The sequence below is a fragment of the Cyprinodon tularosa genome, unplaced genomic scaffold (genome assembly GCF_016077235.1).
Source record: "Cyprinodon tularosa strain WSP-4 unplaced genomic scaffold, ASM1607723v1 ctg76, whole genome shotgun sequence".
In the NCBI taxonomy this organism is placed as follows: domain Eukaryota; kingdom Metazoa; phylum Chordata; class Actinopteri; order Cyprinodontiformes; family Cyprinodontidae; genus Cyprinodon; species Cyprinodon tularosa.
Genome location: NW_024039518.1, coordinates 1,752,609 through 1,776,506, shown reverse-complemented (window position 1 = coordinate 1,776,506; position 23,898 = coordinate 1,752,609). Strand labels below are relative to the sequence as shown.

Sequence of the window (23,898 nt, the reverse complement as noted above, 5' to 3'; positions counted from 1 at the left end):
CACACCTTTTCCCCGCCCCCTCCTCCACTTTTTTTTTTTCCTTTTCACCTCCTCTGTGTTGTTACCTGTTTGGGTCTGGACTCTGGGTTCTCATCTCACCCCACACCCCTGGGGTTTCTGTATGTTCTTTCTGTCTCCCTGTCTTTCCAGAGCACCACTCCTAAGGCTTTTGCTGCTCGCAAGATATCCCTGTCCAGTAAGTATTGCATTCATATTACACCACTAGGAAATACGAAAAAGAAATGCGATGTTTTTGGTTTTAGTGTTCTGCTTTGTAGCCTGAGCCTTAGATGCAGCAGGCTGGAGACAACATCTGATAACTTTTTTATTGAATATAATTATCTCACTATTTAACTTATTGGGCTTAATGAGGTGTTTCCTTAGCGCCAGGTTTTCATGTTTCCATCCTTAAAGCTGTGGTGTTAGCCCTGGAGGGCAGCTGCTAACACAGCAACAGAGGAAAGAATATCTCCTGTCTGGGGAACAGCTGTCAAATAAAACAAACCAGTGGCATGGAGTTTAGTTTAACTACCAAATAAAAAAAAAAAGATAATTGAAAAGCCTAACTAGTCTCTGCTTTAGTTAATGTTCTAGAGAAGTTTTATAAAACGGTTTTTCATCATTTGGAAAGATTTCATAGTAGAGAATAGAACAGAATCTTTATACGACTTGGCGTAGTAGAATAGAGCTAAATAGTTGTTGTTGTTTTTTTTGTATCAGAAATATACCATTAATATCTTCTATGAAAGAATTCTTACGAAAATGGGTTAAAAGCAACTGACATGTTAAGAAAATGTTTATGAAAATCGTCCCTGGAAGAATCAAACTAGCCTGAATTTGATGCTTTTGCTTTGCATCCCTTTGAAAGCATTAACATTATACCAATATTTTAGCCTGATAAACCAGACTAAATGTGAGAATAAATGTGTAATTTAGTCTGGCCCCAATGAATGACACATCGGAAGATTGTTGATGAAAACAACCCGTTTTCTTTCAAACCATGTCTGTGCCTATTGGCCAACGCTCTGACCAATGAGCGCAACTGACTGTGACGTAGTAATCGCCACAGAAGGCTGTTGGGGTAATGTAAACAAACATACGTCCTTCTTAAAAATTTATGAGCGTAGAGCCTCTTCCTGCTCACATTTCAACGAAAACCCCAGGTCTAATCCTTCCAAAACCAATTCCAATGCTGAGTTAACCCATTTAGGCCGGGAAAGCATTACCGCATTTCTACCATTCAAGCCGGGGGTGCTGTTGCGTCATTCTACCATTGACGCCGGGAGAGCATATAAGTCAAGCAAGAAGAAAGAAGTTTTTTTCAAGCAAACATGGAGGAGTTTGACAGAGAAGAGTTGTCGGAAGGCAGTGATTTTGAGGAGTGTGTCGGCTTTGATGACGGTATAGATGAAATGATGACTTTGAACGCGCTGAACCAATCGAACTACCACCGCAATGCACGGAGTGTTTTCAACCGCACACCTGGAGTGAAAGTTGATTTGCCTGCAGACGCCACACCGCTGCAGGCATTTGAGCATATTTTTAATGAAGAACTTTGGATGCATCTAGTTACCGAGACGAATAGGTACAGTGACCAAACAAACCAAACTCCAACAAGAGCAAAGATGGCAAAGTGGTCACCCGTGACTGTGACGGAGATGAAGACATTTATTGGGCTGTGTATGTAAACCTCTCTTCAGGACGCAGTTCCCCCAAAATATGTCCCGGGACAGATTTGTGGCCATCTGGAGGTAGGTTGTATGCAATTTATAACACAGACATATGCATTATTATGCATAATAATACTGTTAATAAGTAATCATCAGATAGTTATTTATGTAATGTTTGTTCTTTATTTTGAAAACGTTTTATATTGCACATTCTCAATGAAGACATGATCACATATGGAAAAAATAAAAGGTTGAATTTTTTTTTTTTTTTGATTACTGCTTTTCACATTTTTTTTTGGGAAGAATTTCAAAGATAAAATATATTTTGAGTTCTATCTGCTACAGAAGCTGAGATATCAATAATTTACTAGGCATTGACACAGTTGCTGAATTTACAGAAAAACTTCAGGTTTTAGGGGTATTTTTTAAAATCGGCCATAGGTTTTTAAGGTGTTTTTTCCAGGCGTTTTAGGCCTAAATGGGTTAAAGGAGAACTGTTCAAAAGTTGTTGCCATCTTCCTTGTTGTGCTTTCTCCAGCGTTCTGCAGCTTTGTAGTCCCGCTCTCAAAACCCCGCCCGCTTTGCATCCAGAAATTCAAAACACATCTCTGCGTTGTGATTGGCCAGCCAGTTTTAGGGCCTGAGGCATTGATTGAGGCTAGACCAACGCACAGGCAAAAATGATTTTGCCCGCTGGTGGGTGGAGCTAGTTTACTAGGCTACCAACATTTGTATTTTTTTTTGTTGTTGTTTTTTTGTTTAGGCAAAAAAAAACAATCTGTAAGTCACAAATGAGTTCTGTTTTACTGTACATTTAACTTTAAATATTGTCAAGTATAAAATACTGAACTTTGAACATTTGGACCTCATGGGTAAACCTGATGATCTGTTTATTTTTCAAGGGACCATCCTGGCCTTGACTGTTTGTTGTTTTATGGATAGATCTATAGTTTTCTATTTGCTGTTTATAGGATGTAATTTATTAAATGCATCATATAACAATGTAAATTCCTGAACTATGCTTGTGTGTCTCCTCTGACAAGCGGCAGCAATGGGAAATGGAAAGTTGTCAGTAAGAAAAGAGAACCGACTCTTAAAGAAGTTATTTAGCTTAGTCCTGAACAAATGGTTAATATTTGTCTGTTTCAGACAGAGTTATGAATGATGGCGGGTCAGTGGGCCCTAAAGTATGTTTTTTCTATGGTATATTTCCAACTTAAACTGAGTTTAAACCATAATCTCCATGGGACAGCATTTTTTTTTTCTACTTTGGTTTTTAACCCTTTAAGTGGTAAGTAGAGCCTTTAGACGTGCCACAAAACTATAGCATGAACAGTTACTGCATATTGAGGATTATTTCAATAGATCTCAAATATTAGACATTTCTGGTGCAGTACTTTGCCCAGTTTGTCTTTTGCTTGTCTCCATGTGTTAGCGCTTTAGCAGCTGACAGAGTTCAGGGAAGAATTATGTAATAGATGCAGTCTTTCTTTTACAAACTCCTTAATGACTCAAAGTGATTGTCTCCTTTTAGGTTGGTTTCTTTCTGTAACCTGTTAGTTTGTTTCTGTTTCCTGCAGAGTGGGTCACCTGTGTTTGTTTTTTGTTTTTGTTTTTATGGTGATAAAGTATATTTTTTTAATCACCTGCAGGCAGCAAGGCATCTCCAGCCAGCACAGATGGAGGAGCAGGAGAGTCTGAAACGGGGAACGCTGCAGGGAGGAAGAGGCGATGGGGCTCCAGCACAGCAGTCACTGTTAAGAAGCCATCGATCAGCATCACTACAGACTCCCTAAAGGTACCAACACCTTGTTTATTGGCTTTACCACTTTAGAAGTTAACCATAAATTGTTTCACAGGCTGTAAATTAGTGGGGCTTTTCTAGTAAACTTGCTTTGATATTTTGTTCATGAAAAAGCAATGTATACCATGATCGTCCTCATATTAGCTTTAATATTTTTTCCTCTTGAAAATTTAATTTGAATCTCTTGGTGCTGAAAAATGTTTCAAACTTTCAAAGCAAATGAATATGGTTTTAAATATTGAATTTTTTGATCTTGTCTTTTCCTTCCACCTTCTCCTATCTCCTGACTTCCCACCTTCAGTCTCTGATTCCAGACATCAAGGTGAACCAGGACGCAGTGGTGGACCTTCACCCCGAGGAGCTGCAGACGTCCGGAGACGAGGAGAACTCTGACGCCGGTCGGAGCGACCCTGATAAAGGCCTCAAGATCCGACGCACCGTTACCCAGGTTTCTACCTTATTTCATTTTATTTTTCTCGTGTGAAGAAACATGAAAGCGCTTAAAAGCTTTAACACTCTTATTCCATCACAGGTTGTTCCCAGTGAAAGCCAGGAAAACGGACAAACTAATGTAGAAGAAGAAATGGAGAAAACGGAGGATGAAAAGCAGCCAAAGACTCCACGGGAAAAGAAGAGCAGTGTGTCTGAGGAAACGTCTGAGACGCAGATCACTGTCAGCCTAGATGGAGAGGCAAAGAAAGGTAAGCTACTGGAAGCTTCAGCAGATTGATCTTCTTTTACCAGATTAACGGTAAAATCTTTTTTTGCCATTTTATTTGATATGAAATAAATGTAAAATATACTTATATCCGTCTTTAATTTTGTGTTTTGTTGTTTGAAGATTGAAGAACTAGATTGTTTCTTCATTCTGATTCACACAGCATCCAAAAGTACATTTGAAATCAGTCAGTAACGATGCGCTTCTCTCAGAAAAACCTTTAGCCATGAAACGACTGTTCTGACAGGAATATTCAGCTCTTCATCTTTAGCAATAATAGACACCAACATTTCCACCAAGCTCCGCCCATCTCCCTACAGCGGCTAAGCTTTATGGGTTTATCATGTTTTAAGTATTTTGGTTCTGGAAAATGGAAGATTCAACGCATGTTGTTCCCTCATTTCCTTCCGGTGAAGAATCGAAGTCTGTCGTTACCATGGAAGTGGATAAAAAACTACCAGGTAAAATAGAATCAGGGGAAGAGTAACATCCAACTATTTACCTGTCCACCATCAGTTGTTCCCTTATTCTTCTAACATTTTTTTTCTTGTATTTCTGCCACAAATTCATGGTGATTTCTTAAAAATATTTCCAAATTAAACCCAACTTAAAATTTGAGTCTTAAATTTTCAGAAGCAGTGAAAGTTAAAGGAGCTCTGCTGCAGTTTAATTAAAAACCAGGTTCACCAGTCCTTTCCAGCTCTAATCTACCTCCTACTCAATGATTTCATTTCTTCATGTCTTCCAGTGACTCCCAGCGACAGTCTGGTGCGGCGCTCCATCAGTCAGCAGAAGTCTGGCGTTTCCGTCACAATCGACGACCCTGTTCGCACATCCAGGCAGCCCTCACCGCCTCGAGGAAAAATCTCCAACATCATCCATGTGATAAACCTGGTGAGTCCATTACATGAATACAAAAAAAAAAGGTTTTTTTTGCTTTTAGTTTTTATTCTGCATTTCAGCAGAATTAAGCCAGCAGCGTTTAGATACTTTTAAAGTTGCTTTGGTTGCATTTAAAGTATAAAAAAACACCTTTTCCATGAATGAGGTGTTTATAAAGTCAACGCCGGCACCAGACCCATAATTACCGCCAGGAAAAATTACCCAGGTGTTGCAGCTGCGGTCAGGTGTAATCTGAAGTGGAGCAGCGCGGGGCGTGACTAACGGACGATAACAAGATGAGACATTACACATTCAGTCATCACATTTTTTATCCTTGTGTCATAGAGGCAGCAGTCAGGGGCACACAGTGGTACAACACTGCAGGTTAGGTTGGCTCAGATCACTGCTGCTGCTGCTATATTCATTATTAATTAAAGTTACCTGATAAGAAAATGGGAAATATAATATCTAAACACTGATAGTGATTTTTGGCCAGGAGATGGCGCTAAAAGATGGAGAGTTTTTATCCTTAAGGCGGTGTAATGCTAAGCAACAGAAGGGTTTAGGGAAAATAATGCAGTGTACCGGATGATAAAACCACAGTAAATAATTTTTAAGTTGTTAGTTGTGTTGAATTAAAATAAAAACTCTAACCAAGCATAAATAATCATGGCAGTCACTATCTATCCTCTAGTTCAGTGTCCTTATGTCTGCAGTGCTGCAGAAAATACTTTATTCCTCTTAAGGATGATAAAGATCCATTAAACAGTAAAATATCTCAACCTGTTTTGTTTTTTGCTATAATATTTTGCTCAAAAGCAAAATTTCAATGTCTCAGATAACTAGCATTTTACACAACATCAGTTAAAATAGATATTTTAATTTGGAATCCTTGCTCAGCTCTGATTCCAGGACCTTGTTTTCCATATAAAATGCAGATTTCTACGTTCATCTGAAAATCTGATTTCAGACCATTGAGCTCCAGTTCTTCTCCTTGGCCTCCGAAGGTCTCTGTAATGTTGTCTTTGGTTCAGGAGTGGCCGATCAATGGAGGCGACATTTGGATCCTATGTGTAGCATTTATGTTGGCATTCGTCTGTTGAAAGGAAAAGCTGTGATAATAAAGGATCATAAACAGAAATGACAGCAGCATTTAGACTTTCTATGTGCAGCACTCTGAAAAAGCAGCTTCTTTAGCATTGACCAGGTTCATCTACCCAGTCAGCCTACTGATTTGGGAACCATTAAGATTTTAATTTTATTTCTTTTAATGCTACGTTCAGACCACATGCGTTAGAAGCAGCCAAAAAGCAGCTGCTGCTTTATTTTTAACGCTTGTACGCCTTAAGGTCCGACGCGCCTCAAGAGCATCTTTAACACTTCTGAAGCACGTCCAGTAAAGTGTGTCCCGATGCGTCTCCTGTGTTCAATGGCAGAGAGCAGCTTTGCTACATTTGCTGTTATAAGTAGGTAAAAAATTGGTTTAAATATATTTTTAAGTGAGAAAGTCAACCTGAAAACTTCATCTGTGCAGTCAGGCCGTCAAGATGACCATCCTGCCTTCTAATGTTATTTTGCTGTCAGACCAGCACTAATCCCCCGTACACCGGTGGTGCTCCGTCACCAGGAATCCCCTTAAACAGCAGCTTCTGGCCCGGTTGCCTCTTGGGGAATTTCCTCTACCGTTCGTGGCGGCTGGAAGGAGATGCTAGTGGTTTTCATGTATGTAATCCAAACTGCAGGCACCAGAATAATAAAGGGGAACATATTTTGCTGGCAGGTTTTGACATTTAAAGTTAATTTAGGTGTTAATAAACTATTATAAAGGAGTGATTATAGCGATCTGCATCAGCAGCCCTGTGTCCATCTCCCTGCCAGCTCCCAGATCAGCTTCTCTGATTGATGCGGCGCGTCGAGCAGCAACAGTTCAATTTTTCCAACTCCAGCAGCAGCTGCTTGTGAAGTGTGTCGCGCCTCAGAAGCTCATGAGGCGCTGCTCAGATGCATTAAGATGCAGGTTCTCCTGCTGCTCTGGACGCCCTGCTGGACCGTTTCATGCGCCTTGATCCGTCTCAACCATTGACTTTGTATGTAAGTCTGCTGCTTCAGTTGCATGCAGTCTGAATGTAGCATAAGATGTTTATGCTGCGACAGCAGGGGGTTCCAGACTTTCCTAAAGTTTGTCTTAAATAGTCTAATTTTCCAAGACACTGAATGGTTTAATTATCTGTTAGAATAAATTAATAAAATGACAAGAAAATAGACTTAAGACATTTTGCCGCCTAATGATTCTGCTTTTAATATAGATTTACAAAGAGCAATAAAACTTTTCACAATATCAAATTTTATGTGTCTGTAATGAATTACTTCACAGTGAAGCTAATCATTTAACCGTCCGTTATCTGATCTTCACCGTTTCGCCTCCTATTTGCGGCTCTGAAAAGCATCACATCTACCAGCCAATAGAAACACTCCACTGAGTCTTCTGACGTTTGCGTCCTAGAATATCCAACATCCAGAGTCTGATGGCGGCCTTTTCTCATCCTCAGGTCCGACCTTTCACTCTGCTCCAACTCAAAGAGCTGCTGAACCGAACGGGGACTGTGGTGGAGGAGGGTTTCTGGATCGACAAGATCAAGTCTCACTGCTACGTCACAGTAAGTAAAAAGACTTCAGGGCATCAGATACTTTCTATTAACAGAAGAGATTTGGTTAGTTCAAAGCAGACGGTGACCTCTGGTCAAAGGCATTTACATCGTACCAGTAGATAACTGATAGCTGCTATGGTCTTTTTTATTTATTTTTTAAGAAGTAAAAACTATCATAATTATAGAGATACCTTTGTCTCAAACAAAAACTAATTAAAATTTAAGAAAATAATGATCATGCTGAAAACTTGGGTATTTTAATGTAATGAAATATTTTTTTTTATTAAATATATTAAAAAATAGGTTTTATCTAAATATATACCGTAAATTCTCTAATATTGGCCTGTATTCCAATAGCGGCCGGGTCTCTAATAATGGCCGGTCTCGCTGTCAGAGGAGGTAAATAATGGCCGGTCTCTAATACAGGCCGGGGCTATAAACGTTTTTTCTGGGCATACCTCAACATTATACTTGTGGTAGTAAGTAACATACAAGTACCACAGCCCTGCGCAGCTGGACGACAGGCCGACTGCTGCCCGTCTGCGCGAGGAAGAGAACAGACACGCAGCACAACATGAGGAGGAGCGCGAGTGATGAGGAGATTAAAGGGAGAGATGAAGAGGAGGAGGAAAACTGAGGAGGAGGATTAAACAGAATTGGAGGATTTTTTTTTTTTTTTTTTACTTCAAACCAAGCGAGACATGGTAACTGTACTTTTTCAATAAAAGAACCTAGTGTTTTATAGGTTCAAATAGACACAAAATCTCATTTTTATTCATTCCACTGGTAGTCTGTTTTGCTCAAATAGCAATAGAGGCCTGTCTCTAATACTGGCCTCTATCCAATAAAGGCCTGGTCCGCGATGCACTTGAGTGAAATAAAGGCCCGGGCCTATATTAGAGAATTTACGGTATATATTTTAAGGCCCCTAATAGGATGTTCATGCTTTAATGAGTCGTTTGGCAGATGCTTAAGTGCAAAGCACAGTAATTAATGAACTCAACAATTAGCCACTGAGCAGGAGGACCATTAGTAATGTTCTGTCAAGGGGAGGGAAGAGGGAACACAGGGGCCTTAGAAAGATTCCCTACAGTAGATATGAACGCCTCTGCTCTGGTAGCACTCCTGAGAGGTTTCTAAAAGAGTCTGGATTGTCTGGAGTGTGGCGTCAGCACTTGGCCTAGTAAACTAGCCCCGCCCACCAGAGGCCAAAATCATTTTTGCCTGTGAGTGGTCTAGCCTTGATCATTGCCTCAGGCCCTAGAACTGGCGGGCCAATCACAACGCAGAGATGTGTTTTGAGGGCGTGATGACAAAGCTGGAGAAAGCACAACAAGGAGGATGGCCACAACTATTGAACAGTTCTCGTTGGACTCAGCTTTGGAATTATTTTTGAAAGGATTAGATTGGGGGTTTACGCTTATTCATTTTTAAGAAGGACATATTTGCCGTTTTACTGACAGGCTGTTTGTTTACACTTCCCCACCAGCGCTTCTTACGTCACAGACAGTTGCTCTCATTGGTCAGAGCGTTTGCCAATAGGCACAGACATGGTTTGAAAAACAACGGGTTGTTCTCATCAACAATCTTCCAATGCTTATTCATCAGGGCGAGACTAAATTACACATTTAATCTCACATTTAATTTGGTTTATCAGGCTAATCAGCATTCCCATGACAACCAGCCCCACAAAGTCTAAAACAGAAGCTCTGGGAGGGTTTTCAAGTAGCTGCGAGATGTTCCATTAGGCCCATTGTTGGGCATTAGGGCTAAAGATAGCTGGTGGAGCTGAGCAAACAGGGGACAGATGTTTGCTCTGTCAGGCTGGTGTTCTGGAGCATTTGGTGGCGGTTCAATCCCTCCACCATCCACTCTGTAATCCCTTCATTAAGGTTTGGTTCATGGTCCCAAATTGAAAGTTCTGCTCTTCTTCTGTCCTTTTTCATTCAGTACACAACAACAGAGGAGGCGGTTGCCACCAGGACGGCTCTTCATGGAGTCAAATGGCCTGCTAGTAACCCTAAGGTGCTCAGTGTGGACTTCTGTGAGCAAGATGAGGTAATGGAGGCCTAAAAAACGTCTACTCCCCGTTACTGCTGGAGGCCTTGACTTTCTGGCCTAAATGTCTCATTCATGAAGCCCTTTGTGTTTGTTTTATGTTTTAGATGTTAATGTGTAGAAATGTTTTTGTTTTTCCACCTTAACAGCTGGACTATCATAAAGGCATCCGGAAGCCAGAGAAAGAACAGGAGCAGGTCATCCCTGCTCCTGTTGCTGCTCCTCCTCAGCCCCGGCTGCCCCCTCTGATGCCCGTACGGGACAGGGACAAGGAGCAGGACAGAGAGCGGGAGCGTGATCGGGAACGGGACAGAGGAGTCCGGGATCTGTGGGCAGAGCGACAGAGGGAGATGGAGCGGCGAGAACGGGCTCGAGGGGAGCGAGAGTGGGACCGGGACAAGGTCCGGGAATTTGCCAGACCCGGAGAGGAGGGGCGGCGATCTCGGTCCAGAGAGAGGGAGAGGAGGAGGAGGGAGAGAGCAAAGAGTAAGGAGAAGAAGACTGATAAGAAGGGTAAGGCACTTTACCCGCATTAAACGGAAACACAGAGGTAGAAAACTGAGAAGCGACGTCTGAAATGAGCCATGTCTGTTTCCTCCACCAGAGAAAGATGAACCTCCTGCTAAACTACTAGACGACCTGTTCCTGAAGACCAAAGCAGCTCCCTGTATATACTGGCTCCCCCTCACCGAGGAGCAGGTGGCGCAGATGCTCTTCTTCACTTTTCATTCTTTATTCTGTGTTTTCTGTGCTGGTTAACAAACTTGTTTTGTTGTCTAAACGCAGGCGAACCAGAGGATTCTAGATCGCGTGGAACGGCAGAAGGAGCGCGAACGAAGGCGCAAGGAGCTAGACGAGGAGAACAGCAAGAAGCGTGACGAGGAGAAGAAAGAGAGGCTCAAGGGGAGGGAGAAGGAGGTCGGCGCCGTGGCAGCAAGCGGTGGACCTTCCGGGAGAGGAGCCGACGCCGAGCGCAGCCGAGACAGAGAAGGGGACAAGAGGAGAGACAGCAGCCACCGATCCAGACGAGCCTCGCCGGTGTCAGGCAGCGGACGGCGCTCCCGTAGTCGCAGCAACCCCCGGGACAGGCGCCGCTGAGGGGGCCGGAAGCTGCAGGATGCGGCAAAGAGAGGGAGGGTGCAGAGTAGCAGAGGACGCAACAGGCAGGAAGTCATGAAAGGAAAATGTCCTCACCGTCTGCTCCACCGTGCTTTCAACGGTTCAACCATGGCGCCAGTGTTGTCTTCCACACTTCTCTCATACCCCCCCTCCTTCCTTTTTAGCGTTCACATACAGGAAATAATTTCAGATATAAGGAAGTGTCCGTTTGTCTTCATCCTTCGTTTACTCTATTCCAGTCTCGACCAATTCTCTTCATCATGCTTCAGTTCTCCGCTGAGGAGAAGTAGCGGGGGGGCGGTTTGTTCTCCATGCCTCCCTCTTCATTTTAGGACGGGACTAATTTAGTTTCGTGGCCGCACGCTTCCTTCCTCCCTCAGAGCCCTGTAATAAAACCAGTCCGAAATAGCTCCCCGACCGTGACCCATGTTTTCTAGAAGCTGTTTTACTGTTCAGCATCAAGAGTCAAATATATCTATCTATGTATATACAACAAAATTTACAAATGACCCTTAGTGGAATCGAAGGTTTATTTTATTTTTTTGAATGCTGATTATTTTCTCAGCCGTGGATGGTTATGGTGTTGAAGCAAGTTGGTGATATTATTCTCTCTTCAACGATGCAACTGGTCTGATCACTGTAACCCGTACAAGGAGCACAGGGAGAGGAGGCGCTAGGCCCGGTTTGAGAAGGCAGGACAGAAGCCCAGCTCAGCAGCCTGGTCTGTCACATCTAGGTAAAGGTCAAAGGTTCATCTTCTGATACTTAATATTTGGAATTTTAATATTTTTAATTTTGTTTTTAGTTTGCTTTTTATTTTTTTTTCTCTCCATCCAAGTGCTGAATGTACCAAGAATTTGTGAAATGAATAAATTGGGTTTACCACACCATCTGGATCATTGTTCAGGGGCTTTATTGAAACGATGTCTGCTTTAGATTCTGGATTATTTTTCCCATCTAATAGCATAATCTAATACTGGAATAATCTTTAAAGATTATTTCATTGAAATCCAAGATCACTTAGTCTCTTCTGTCTGATTTTGAAACATTTAAATCATTTTTATGCCTAAATATGGGTAAAATGTAATCTTTTTTTTTTTTCTAGCCACTCATTTCCTAAATGTTTTTATATATATATATATATATATATATATATATATATATATATATATATATTAATATTTTTATTAAACACTAAAACAGTTGCATTCTTGGCTCAAGATACGTTTTTTTTTTTTTTTTGAAACATTACAAAATACACCCCCCCTCCCCTACCCACAAGATCAAAAAGTAATAAAACACTCATATGTTATATACACATATACATCTTAGACCAAAAAACAGAGGAAAACAACAAAATAAACAGTGGACTTGACTACAAACACAAAATACAACCACTAAATTGTAACATAAACACAGAAATAAAAGTCAACAATGTATGTGCGTATATGTACACTTATTCCTACCACACACAAAAGAAAAGCCGTATTTATTATATGTACTTCTGTAGGTTTTGGCCATCAGATTGCGATGCTTTACTCTTAGGGATTCTCAGGAAGTGTCTTAAGCTTAACAATATTTTATTAATGGATTCCAAACACCATAAAAGCGATCACTGGACCCTCTTAATGTATATTTAATCTTTTCTAATTTGAGGTACATTAGATCAGACATCCATTCAGATAATTTTGGTGGGCAGGAACATTTTCAGTGTAAAAGAATTTGCTTCTAGCTATCAAAGTTGAAAAGGCTATTACCGGTATATCTTTGAACCTAGAGATACCCATGCTATCAAGTGGTATTGTTCCAAAAATTGAGGTATACATATTAAGGCTGACATTCTATTCCTATGATTTCAGATATCGTTTTATACACTCCAAACCAAAATGAGTTGTATTAAAATCTTAAATCTGAACAGCACGTTCTCTGGTTGAGGAGCTGCTACAATAAGCCTGACTCTTATTTATAGCAGGGATACGGGTCTTTCTAGATCAGGCCCACAGCATCACTCCTCCTCCATACTCAATCAGCTGCTGGTTTTCCCCTTTATTTTCATCCTGCTTTCAGTTTCCATCCAAGCCCAGCTGGAGTGTTAGTTGTTGAAATTTCTAATAATAGTCTCATGCAACCAAAGCTTATTGAACCGTTTTCTCTCCTGAAAGCCTCTAGATCCGATGTAAATGGTTGCTATGGAGTTGGTCACCAAGACATTTCTATGCTTTTTGCCATAAAATCTCCAATCTGTGCATCAACACAAAACTTTATTTCACAATATTTTTCCCACCAAATGTTTACCATTGTTTTCAACTTGGACGTTGTAGCATCTCACGAATATACCATATCTCAATTACTTCTACCTTTATTTTTCCTATTTAAATATGTATGCTGTTGAGGTCTTGCTGTTAGCTATCAAACCTCGTTCAAATTTGATATTATCCAATTATGTTTTTACATGTGTTACCCAATATTTCTGTTATCACATTATTTTGCAGTTGAACTCAAATTTGAAGATGCATATAGAATTCTCGTTTATCCAATTAAAATTACATTTATTTATATAACATATTTCAAGGTACTTTACAGACAATGCAGTCAGGTTGGTCCAACGTTTGTCAAGCAAAACCAGATGACTGCATCCAGGCTTTGACCTGCAAGATATGCTCCACCTGCATGAGCTTAATGCAACGATTGATTGCATTTTTGTCGACTCTTCAGCAATCCCTCACACCTAGCATGCATGCAGGGTCAGTGTGGGGGGGGGGTAAAACTCCCTTTTAATAGGAGGAAACCTGCAGAACCAGGCTACATGTGAGCAGACTTCTGCAGAGGCTGTCTGAGGTTCAAGGACAGAGAAGAAGACATACAAAAGGTAACTCTGAACCTCTACAGCCCAGCTAGGCACACAAACGCTCAGCCTATTCCCATGTAAGAGAATGAGAGAGCACATACAGTTAGTCAGAGAAACAGGCTAAGTGCCAACATCTATATACAAAGGTTTTAATAGCAGCAGCACAGCTGACATATCTCTGGGATGGAGTCAGAACAGAACAAGAACAGACCAGATGAAGCTACTATGAGAAACAGCAGAGAGATGCAAAGTTATAGGGGAAATTAATTACTGCAGAATGGAGGAATGGAGAATAGAGGTAGAAACAAAATGATCAAAAGTGGTCCCTATGTCATCCAGCAGTCTAAGCCTATAGCAGCTTTAAATAGAAAATAGCTCAGGATATCTACATTGGATGAGGTATGACAAAGGTCAAATCAAACTTTAGTTGTAGAGTTTAAATATTTCAAATACTTTACGCATCTGCAGTAAATGAATAATCCTTTAAGGTTTTCATTTCCATATTTCGTAAAGGGGTGCCAGTACATGCAAATGATTAGATCCGGTGACCATTCACCATCTGTTAACATTTGCTTTTATTGAAATTGTGACCAGTCTCTGTAAGTACACAATCTGAGCACAAACGCAAAAAAAAATACTTAATGTACAAGAAGTTACTGTTTCTCTTCAGCTTGCACAGATTCATGTAACACAACTTACAGTAAAGTCAAATTTAAGTGCAAAAGTTTGCTAGTCATAATGTATGTACAACATAATTCAGCAAAAAGAAAAAAAAAATCCCTTTTGTTCTTCTACAGCAAACAGTAGCAACACCGGGGTTAAAAAGCAGTAGTTTGTTCCCTTTTTTTTAAACTAGAGTACAGCAGGCAGCACGTGTGACGAACCAATCAGACATGAAATGTTACCAATGAAATGTCTCGACATCAGCAGTTTCATTTTTAAAAGATACACAAGAGACTGAGAACATGTATTGATGAATCCTTTAAAAAGAAAAACAAAAAAAGGAAAACTCCACAGCTGGAGCAGTCAGCTCAGTGTGTCGGGGGGGCGCTGTGAGTGCCACACACTCTGCTCATGTGACAGGAGTGGCAAAGGAGATGAGAGTCCAGAGGGAAGCACTGAGAGCCGGGCTTATCAGAGAGCTGCTTGCCACACTCCTGAGAGAGAGAGAGAGGAAGAAAAAACAAAATACTCGGATAAGAACAGGAATGCGCACAGAGGGGAAGGGAAGCCAGCTCAGTCGTTTCTCTGTTTCATAACATTCCTGGAAAGGAGAAGCCTTTTGTTGAAGGATAACTCACCTCACAGTGGTAGCACTCGAAGTGGTAGTCCTTGTTCATAGACACAACCCTGAGGATCTCCTCGCTGCCCTGGGAGACGACACGAAAGGTCACAGAGCTGCAATAATCTGGAGCACCTTCACTCACTTAGAAAGGGAGATTACACACATTCCCTGGAACCTAAATTTTAATAACCTTTTGGATTATTTTTATTATCTTTGATCTGATTTTTTTTTTATTTCTCCAAAAAATTGTTGTGCACAAGAGCATGAAACTGACTTCAGTTCAATGTTAGAAACTGAAAATTAACTAGAAGTTTCATAGAGACTTGGAGGCATAACAATATAGTTAAGGGTTTAATAACATGATTAAATGAGCAGATTAATTTAGGAATCTACAAACGATCTGGAAGGAAAGTCATTTTAAGCAATCTAATACAAATGAAGCCCAATCAGAGTATAATTGTCTGGCTCAACAAAGCATAATTATCTGCTGTAGTATACAACAAGATTGTTTTCTTGACAAAAAAAAAGACAATTTTAACAGGAGCAGGATTATTAATTTTTTTGTAATCAGTTTCTCAGCTGAGAAAATGGTTCCCGGAATTGCTTTCATAAATTAAATATCTGCCTGCTCCTTAAGCTCCACTGTTCTTTTATTTATCTACAATAATAATCAGCAGAAAGTCAGAAACAATTGTTCCCCCACCCCCCATACAACAACATACAAGAAAAATAATTCAATATAAACTGTCATATAGAGCCATAAATTTAAAACAGGGTTTGTACAGGAAGGAGGAACTCTAATTTAATGCTTTTTAATGCTCTTTTAATGCCCAAATGTCTCGTTTTCCAGCCACTTATTTTAAAAGTTGCATTCTCTATCTTTTTCTGTGCCTCGAGCTTCTGTTCAGAAGATATGGCTTTAGGATCAACCAGGAGCAGTTCCACGCAAACACGTGAAACCGGTTAAATCTGATATATTTGAAAAAATTTATTTATTTATTTTTTTTATAAAGCATTTTAAATGCCAATTAAGGCCTTAATTTAAAAAAATAACAATTTAAAGACTTAATGATTTTTAATGACCCGCAGAAACCCTGTAAAAGCACACAGACAAAATATGTTGCTATGGGAAACCTAAAAGATATGATGTGGACCATTAGCTTAATGCAAAGAAGGGCTGTAGCTAACAATTATGCTAGTAATAGCAGGTCTGAATCATTCAATGAACCGTGCTAAGAACTAGTTTACCCCTAATAATAACTGCTTCCCTCTGAACTGGGAGCTTTTAAATCCTTCAGCTGAAGAGTTTATCATCTCTGCTTTTATCTTTGTTGGCTGCGTTTAAATGTAGCATCATCATCATTTCCTTCTCTTTCATATATTCCTAAACGATACTGCTAAAAAAACTACTGAAAATAGGAAAATCTGCAAAAAAAAAAAAAGTTAAAACATAACAGATTATTCATAAGAGGCTACTCACTTCAGTCGGTAAGATGGGTTGCAAACAGGCAGCGCACTTTGGAGCAAAAGTCCTGCAAATGTAACATAAGGAGATTTATTTGCTGTAACAAAAGATATAAACCTGCCATAGAAAAAAAAAACAAAGACTTCATCTTTAATGCATCAAACTTGCAAAAATAAAAGTATAGAAAAACAATCAACTCTTGTGCCTCACTTGTTGTAGTCAGCGACGCAGTAGATGTTGCTGTTCTGATCCACAGTGAAGGGCACCCCGTCCAGAGCCTTGGAGCAAACCACGCAGCGGAAACAGCCGGGATGGTAGGAGTTCCCAACAGCCTGCAGGATCTGAACACAAACGGAAATTATTATCTGAGGAAAAGGGGAAAAAAATAGCTTCTATCAATGTGTGGGTGTTTTCTTTGACTACTTAAAACTGGGTTCAGGTTAGTTTGCTAATACATCTCACAGATCATACCGCCTTAAGCAACAGTTATTAGGATATAAATACACCTTAAATGCGCAATTCCAACATGTGCTAACAGAAACCTAGTGTGTTAAAAAAATGCATGTAGAGCTAATGAGCTAGAACTCTGGAAAAGGTCACATCTGTGTTATAAATAAATAAAGGGTCAGCTTTAATCAGACCAATGCATTTAAAATATTTTCATGTTTTTCTAAACTTCACTTTCCTGAGTTCTCATTCCTTTTTAGGGGCAAGGCTGGACGGATAAGACGGAACATACAGGAGAGGAAAGGATGAAGGGAAGGAATAAAAGGAAGGACACCAAGAGGAAGCATAGATAGAGGAGGAATGTAAGGTCAGAGATTTTAAACAATGCGGTAGGAAATAAATCCTGGGAATATCTTTTTTTTTTTTTAAAAGAGGACTGAGGAAAAATGTCCCTTTAATTCCAAGTGACTGAGATAAACATCTTTATCCCTGGAACCCCTCGTGTGAAGAGCAGTTCCCGCGGCTCACAGGCTGACTTCTATTTATAAGTATTATGTGGTTCATATAAGGTAGAAAAAAAATAAATAAAATCTACAGTTAATCACCGCTCAGCCTCATTACTCTATTTACCAAAAAGCCAAGGCAAACATTCCAGAGAAAATCTTATCGTGGGAAACCAAAGAAGTGCCAACAGAGGGACGTCAGCACATTTCTCCGTCCTCAGGAGAGGTCTTCAAAAGGAATTATGAGAAAACATGGGATGAATTAAATGCATAAAAAACAAGAACCCTAACTAGATTGGTGGATTCTTTTAAAATCTAATCTAAATGTTTGTGGGTGTGAATGGGAACCCCCCCCCTCCCTCACCTGCTCCAGAATGAGGTGACCACACACGCTACACTTCTCAGCAGCCGCCTGGAATCCCGAAAACTGCAATTAAAACAAAAACGCAGATTAACGGCGGCTGAAAAAAGCAGAGGGTGGAGGATGATAAAACACGCCTTGACCCCAACCCTCACCATGTAATCCTCTTTACAGTACACAGAGCTGTTGACATTGTAGAAGTCCTTGTTTCTCAGGGTGCGTCCTGCAGAGGAGGTCAACATTTTATGAAATAATATAAAAAGAGGTTATTATAAATGAAGGGTGTGACAGGGATTCTGCAGGAAAGCTCACCACAGGATACGCAGGTGAAGCAGCGAGTGTGATAGAGGTGATCCAGAGCCTGGCAGGCGTTATCCGCCCCGTACACGCCTTTCCCACACTTCACGCAGGTGCCTGCACAGAGGGTTTAAGAAAACGCTTAGTGTTTACGACGGCATTCTAGGAGGATGTGTCCCTGAAACCCAACTCCACGCAGTGTCAACACTTGTAAATCCTCTCGTTCGCACCACCTAGGGGATTTTCACGCAGCTCGAACCCGGCTCCCCATGCCAGGCTGTTTGCTCATCCACTCATGCGTCTGTTATTAAAGGGAAACTCCACCGGATCTGGCTCTTCTGGCAGAATAGAGCGCTCTTTCTTCAGGAGTTGGAGGCTTAGGAGAGCCTTTGAGTTCCATTCAAACCCCCACATTTAGAGCAATTTGGGATGTTTTCTTAATTACAGGGCTTCTTTATCCACTTCAGGAGTCACAAAGCATCTAAACTTGTTACATTGCCAATTATCTCAATAATATTTTCCCCAAAGAATTGTTCATTTTTTAAGACACATCTCCATCAAGCACTTTAAAAATAAAGAACCAGCACTGAGCCAACACCTTCTAACTGGACTGGTTCATGCAGCTGCCCGCATGGAAAGCAGATTCGTAGTCTGATGACAGTAAAATCTGTGCTTTCTGGCTATTGCTAGCATCAAAGTAAGCCTTTTTTTTTTTTTAAAGACTTAAAAACAAAGCCCCTTCTCTCAAACATGGTAACGGCACCATCATGGTGAGGGCTTACCACACTGCAATGTGGGTGGAATAATTAAGATTACATTTAAGTTCCTGAATAAAAGAAGATCCCAAACACTTAATGGAAGGAATTATTAGGAACCTTGACTAACTACAGCAACATCATCAATGACCTAAAGAGTGGCAGTGCACCTGGAAACGGTGCTGCATCTTCAAGCAGCGTATTAAATGTAAAACAGAGGCCCTGGTGGTCTGATGGTCGGCCTCTCTATGATCTATTTAAGGGACGGCACCAAGCTTTTTTTTTTTTTTGTTCCCCTCATTCTTCTAATGTGGTAAAGGGAGTGCCACACAAATAAAAAAAAAAATCCTCCTCAGTGCTGCTTCAGGCTTTGGACGACCTCTTTGATGTTTCAGAGCAAACACAGGCCTGTGGCAAAGCCCCCCGGAAAAAAAAACCTCCCAAATAGTTAGCAAAAGTATTCTTGCGCCATTTTGTAACTGTACAACAACAATGCAGAAACAATACATTATTTTTTTCTGGAATTTCATGTCACAGACCAACACAAAATAAATAAACAAAAAATGAAACAGAGAAAAAGGCAGAAGCTCATCTGCCAAAATAAAGTCAACGAAAAAGCTGTTTGCAGCTCTATAAACCTCAGATCTAGCAGATAAAAACAGCTAAAACTGCAAAAACTTACATTTCTAATGATCAACAAAATAATACTGCAAAAATAATAATAAAAAAGAATTGGTTTCAAGGGACCTATCAGTTGCAATTTCTGTTCCAGTATATATCTATTTATTTATTATATAGAGACCATTTCTATAGGGGCAGGGGCTCCTGTTGACCCCCCGCCTTGAACCGCCCATGCAGTAACCCCACAGATAGAGGCAGAATCAGGCTTTGGATACTTTTGTTCTGGGACAGAGTTAAGAAAAAGCTGGCTGAGCAAAAACACAGAATCTGGGGGAAAAAAAGATTGGGGTAGGGTCTTCCAGCAGAACAACCTTACAGATACAGCATGAGCTACTAGTTCTGACTAAACCATAGAATGGTCTAGTTAAAGTCTGAAGCTTAACAAGCAAAAAGAAGCAATTCTAGATCTATAAAGCTGGTGAAGATACATCCAAAAAGAATGCAGATGGATGATTTTCATTTTACTTGACACAACTTTGTGTTGGTTTATATCAGAATTAAAAACCAGACTCACTGGATTTGTGTTATTTTCTGATATCAAGAGTGTGACTATATCGGCACTGCAATTATAAACCTTCCAGTCCAGCTGTGCCTGTTTTTTTTCACAAAAAATTAAAAGAAGTGTCTAAGTCGATATGTTTTTTTTGTTCCTCTACATTTAATTAATTCTGGCTTTCTGTTTCGACTTTCCTGTTCAGGTAGAGGGGAGTTTTCCTGAAGGTGTGCCGACTTCAGCTGAGAGCGTCTGTCTTAAATGGCTGAGAGGAGTACAGTATTGTATGTCCCCTCTGGGCACACATACCTGAGCAGAAAAACAGGCTACAGCTCTCCAACCCTGCACACTCTGAGGCTGCACTGAACACACACACACACACTCTTCCACAGCATTACTGTGGCCTAAAGTCACTGGAGGTGGGGAAACACACCCTGCCACAGGAAAAAAAAACACACAGAAAGGCTGAGTCCTAATCTTGTGTGACTCAGTAATGACTGGAGTCGCTCTTTATGTGGAAGCATGTAATTTGTGCTACAGAGAAACATTCTCTCATATAAAAAGGCCATGCTTTTGAAATATATTTGCTGTGGTTAAATCTGCAACACCTGCCTCCCTCTTTAGGTTCACAGATAAAAGCCTTTCTTGTCGTCTGTTTGTCTATCCTGCACTTTTCTTTTTCTGGTTAAGATCTCCAGCCAAACTCCTCTCCTCGTCTGGATTCTTTTTTTTTGTTTTTCTTTCATTTCTTTCACTTCTTACGCTTGATGCGCTCTGACCCTGCGTGTCTCTGCAGGTTTCTGTGGCACCATCCATTTAACCAATATGCTCTCTCTCAGCTATTAATCTGTCCATCTTTCCATGCAACCCCTTCATTCGGAGGCAAACCTGTGATCTGAGACCAGACAACAATAATTACACAGCCGAGGCAGATGCTGGATGACCAAACACAGGATTTTGGGAGCGGGGGCTAAAATTAGGGTTGAAAAAAGGGTTGTAAAAAAAAAAAAAAAAAAAAAATAAAATAAAATAAAATTAGGGTTGTGGTTTGACTAGAGAGGCAAGTCGGCGGGTTTTTTCTCCAGCCGACTCCCTTTTTCTGTGAGGTTTTTGACCTCAAATTCAGTTTCTCCCCCTAAAGAATATCATACATATCAAGTGTCGCTCTATTACTACTAGGATGTGGATTAAAGCCTTATTGAATGTAATGAACTTTTTTAAAAGACCATCAGCGTACGTTTTGATGGTTGATGCACTCTGAGATTTTCGAGGTTCATCAACCAGAGAATCAGCCTTCTTATTGGTGCATCTCTAGATCTATAGAGTGGAAACGGCCATATTGGAACAGCAGTTCAAAGCTTTAGCTGAAAGAAAACCGTCTCACCAAAGTACTCCTGCCGGTTTTCCCCGCTCTCCCTTCCGGCTGCGCCTCCAGAGTCCTCCTGAGGTCTGAGCGACCCGCCGGCTAGAGCGGACCCCTGCGTCGTAGTGCCGGGTTTAGGTAGCGGGGCTGGGGGAAGAGGTTGATCCTTCAGCCTCAGCCCCTCCAGCAGCCCCCCTCCTTCTCGAGCAGCATCTCTCAGGAGGAGTCGGGTCAGCTCCTCCTGGTATCGGGTCCCAGGCAGGTCAGAGTATCGGGCCCTTTCACCCATGGCGCCTGCATCCCTCCCCCTCACCCCCGCCTGCTGATCATCCCACCACTCCGGCCCTCCCTGGTAGCACGCCGCCGCTGGACTTCCCACGGCAGGGGGGTACGAATGGCGGCTGTCGTATGCACCTGAGCGAGCCCCGCCCTCCAGGTACTGAGTCCAGGCCTCTACTGAGGTCCCCCCGGGTCTCCCTGGAGCTCCGTAACCCGCCGCAGACCCTCCTGTCTGTACTGGCTGCTGTTGGACAGGGAGCCCTCCTGAGGCGGAGTACCGGGAGTCGTAGCCTAAACTGATACCGCTGGTTCTGTTGCTGCTGCAGCGGCTCCCCATTGGGCTCCCCCCGCCTCCGCCGCTGGCCGTACTGGAGGCAAAGCTGGACCTGGGGCTGACCAGGACCGACTCCTGGAGGCTGAACGACGAACATGGGCTCAAGGTCGGACCAGGAGGGTAAAACAAGGCCACGTTCCCCCCTGGGATGTCAGAAGGCCGATGAGGAGGATGGGAGAGAGAAGCCGGCCTGGGGTTGTCCCACACCTCGCTTCCTGTGCTCAGGCGTTTGTAAAAAAGGGCTTCCTGGAGGGAGAAGCGCTTGTGCCGCTCGGGTTCATTGTAGCTTTGCTCCATCAGTCCTCCTCCTCTCTGAGCAGGTCCGTATCCCGCAGCAGGAGCAGGGTAGAGCGGTGGGACCGAGTGAGAAGGCGGCTGGGACAGGAGCTGCTGGCGTCTCACCAGCTTCTGCAGCTCCAGGGAGTAACGTCTCTGGTTTAGGGAGGCTTTGGAGCCCAACGCTCCCAGGGGGTCACCATCAGGAGTCAGTCCCAAGTGGGAATCCACTCCTTCAGTCAGGTAGCAGGAAGCTCGCTGCTGCAGGGAGGGTCTCCTCAGCTGAGCTAACGTAGAAGGATGGAGCGGCTGCTCCCCATCTGGAGCCACGGCGCCAAGCGTGGAGGAGGACGGCGTTGACGTGAGAAGCGGAGCAGGACCCATTCCCATTCCTCCTCCCCCCGACCCATTGGCATCGCTGGTGGTGGAGGAGGAGGCCAGCGAGAACTGTCCGGGTCGGGAGGGCGAGGCGGCCACAGAGCCGGGGGCAGGCGGCGCCGCGGAGGGGCCAGAGTTGGCATTGCTGTTATTGGAGTTGTTGGCAGAATCATGTTTCTTCTTGGAGCTGTTGAATTTCACGCTGCCGGCGTCGGTGAGCTTCAGCTTCCCCAGCAGCTTGCTGATGGGCCTGTCCATGATCAGAGCCCTGCTTTATGATACAGTGTGAGGGGAGAGATGTACAGCAGAACAGAGATGCTCAAATAAAACTTAAAAAAGCTTCAATCAAACCATACATGTATATATTAAAAAAATAGAAATAAAAGAAATATTCTTGAAATTACAAGGACAACTTCTATACACACAATAAATACAAAGCAGATAAATAAAATACAAAAAAAAAAAAAACTTTTTAAGACATTTCAAGTCTTTAACATGATTTCAGTCCACGTGTGAAAAACCCACGGACACAAGTAGGCTGTGGAGGATAAGACTCCATGGAAATATTTTCAAAAAACCAAAAACTTCAAGCCAGAAATAAGAGAACCATGGATACTTTGGAGTGACCTATGGAGACAGAGGGCTTCCTTTGTCGACCAGCCGCATCTGGATGGTCTCCTTTAAAAAAAAAAACACTCCTAAAGTCTCATTAGCGTCCACTTTTATTTTTTATTTTCTTTGAAAAACACAAAGCAGAGAAGTTCAGCAGGATGCCTCTTCATGTGGGTCCAGTGCAGACCAGAAAATAAACCCGTTTGTGCTCAGATAGTCGACTCAGCCGACGTCTGCCGCTCATCTCACGCGCTCACAGTAACATTATGCAGCCGTTAAAAAACAAAAATGAAGGAACACAGGGGATACACACGGGGTACCGACTGGACTCCGTCCCTTTGGTCCGTCCATCCGCTCGGTTCGGCTGCTTTTATCATCCCCGATGCAAGAAAAAAAAGGGAAGAAGAAGAAAGGATCCAGTAGGAGCTGATAAGTTTGGAAGCAGAAACGGAAATGATTTTAACCGGCGCTCCGTTACTCCGCGCTGAGTTTAAACGAGTCGGTCCAGATAAATACAAAAAAAATCCCTCCCTGGGAGCACCGTAAAGTCCACCAACTTTGTCTCTTTCTTTACCCTCAAATAATAACTTTCCTCCCCCTCTTTTTTTTCTTCATTTAGTTT

The 23,898-nt window shown here is 42.0% G+C and overlaps 2 protein-coding genes across 3 annotated transcripts in view; one reads left to right on the top strand and one right to left on the bottom strand.

Annotated features, from left to right (window-relative positions):
• The window catches only part of acin1b (apoptotic chromatin condensation inducer 1b), a 29,259-nt gene extending 17,466 nt beyond the window's left edge, over nucleotides 1-11,793 (top strand). Inside the window, exons 8-18 of one of the 2 annotated variants that reach the window (XM_038270425.1) lie at nucleotides 151-196; nucleotides 3,323-3,468; nucleotides 3,776-3,922; nucleotides 4,007-4,175; nucleotides 4,594-4,653; nucleotides 4,941-5,086; nucleotides 7,624-7,731; nucleotides 9,673-9,780; nucleotides 9,930-10,293; nucleotides 10,385-10,479; nucleotides 10,567-11,793. In XM_038270425.1, the coding sequence (XP_038126353.1) occupies nucleotides 151-196; nucleotides 3,323-3,468; nucleotides 3,776-3,922; nucleotides 4,007-4,175; nucleotides 4,594-4,653; nucleotides 4,941-5,086; nucleotides 7,624-7,731; nucleotides 9,673-9,780; nucleotides 9,930-10,293; nucleotides 10,385-10,479; nucleotides 10,567-10,878 (1,701 nt within the window). In that variant the 3' untranslated portion in view covers nucleotides 10,879-11,793. The remainder of the gene's footprint in view (nucleotides 1-150; nucleotides 197-3,322; nucleotides 3,469-3,775; nucleotides 3,923-4,006; nucleotides 4,176-4,593; nucleotides 4,654-4,940; nucleotides 5,087-7,623; nucleotides 7,732-9,672; nucleotides 9,781-9,929; nucleotides 10,294-10,384; nucleotides 10,480-10,566) is intronic. The other variant, XM_038270426.1, reaches the window with a different exon arrangement.
• Nucleotides 11,794-14,305: 2,512 nt separating this feature from the next.
• Nucleotides 14,306-23,898, bottom strand: ajuba (ajuba LIM protein). Its single transcript, XM_038270323.1, has 8 exons — nucleotides 21,419-23,898; nucleotides 18,121-18,222; nucleotides 17,964-18,031; nucleotides 17,812-17,874; nucleotides 16,708-16,838; nucleotides 16,513-16,564; nucleotides 15,049-15,117; nucleotides 14,306-14,904 (listed from the first exon to the last, which is right to left on the bottom strand). The coding sequence occupies exons 1-8, from the start codon at nucleotides 22,920-22,922 to the stop codon at nucleotides 14,779-14,781; spliced, it is 2,115 nt and encodes a 704-aa protein (XP_038126251.1). The 5' UTR covers nucleotides 22,923-23,898; the 3' UTR covers nucleotides 14,306-14,778.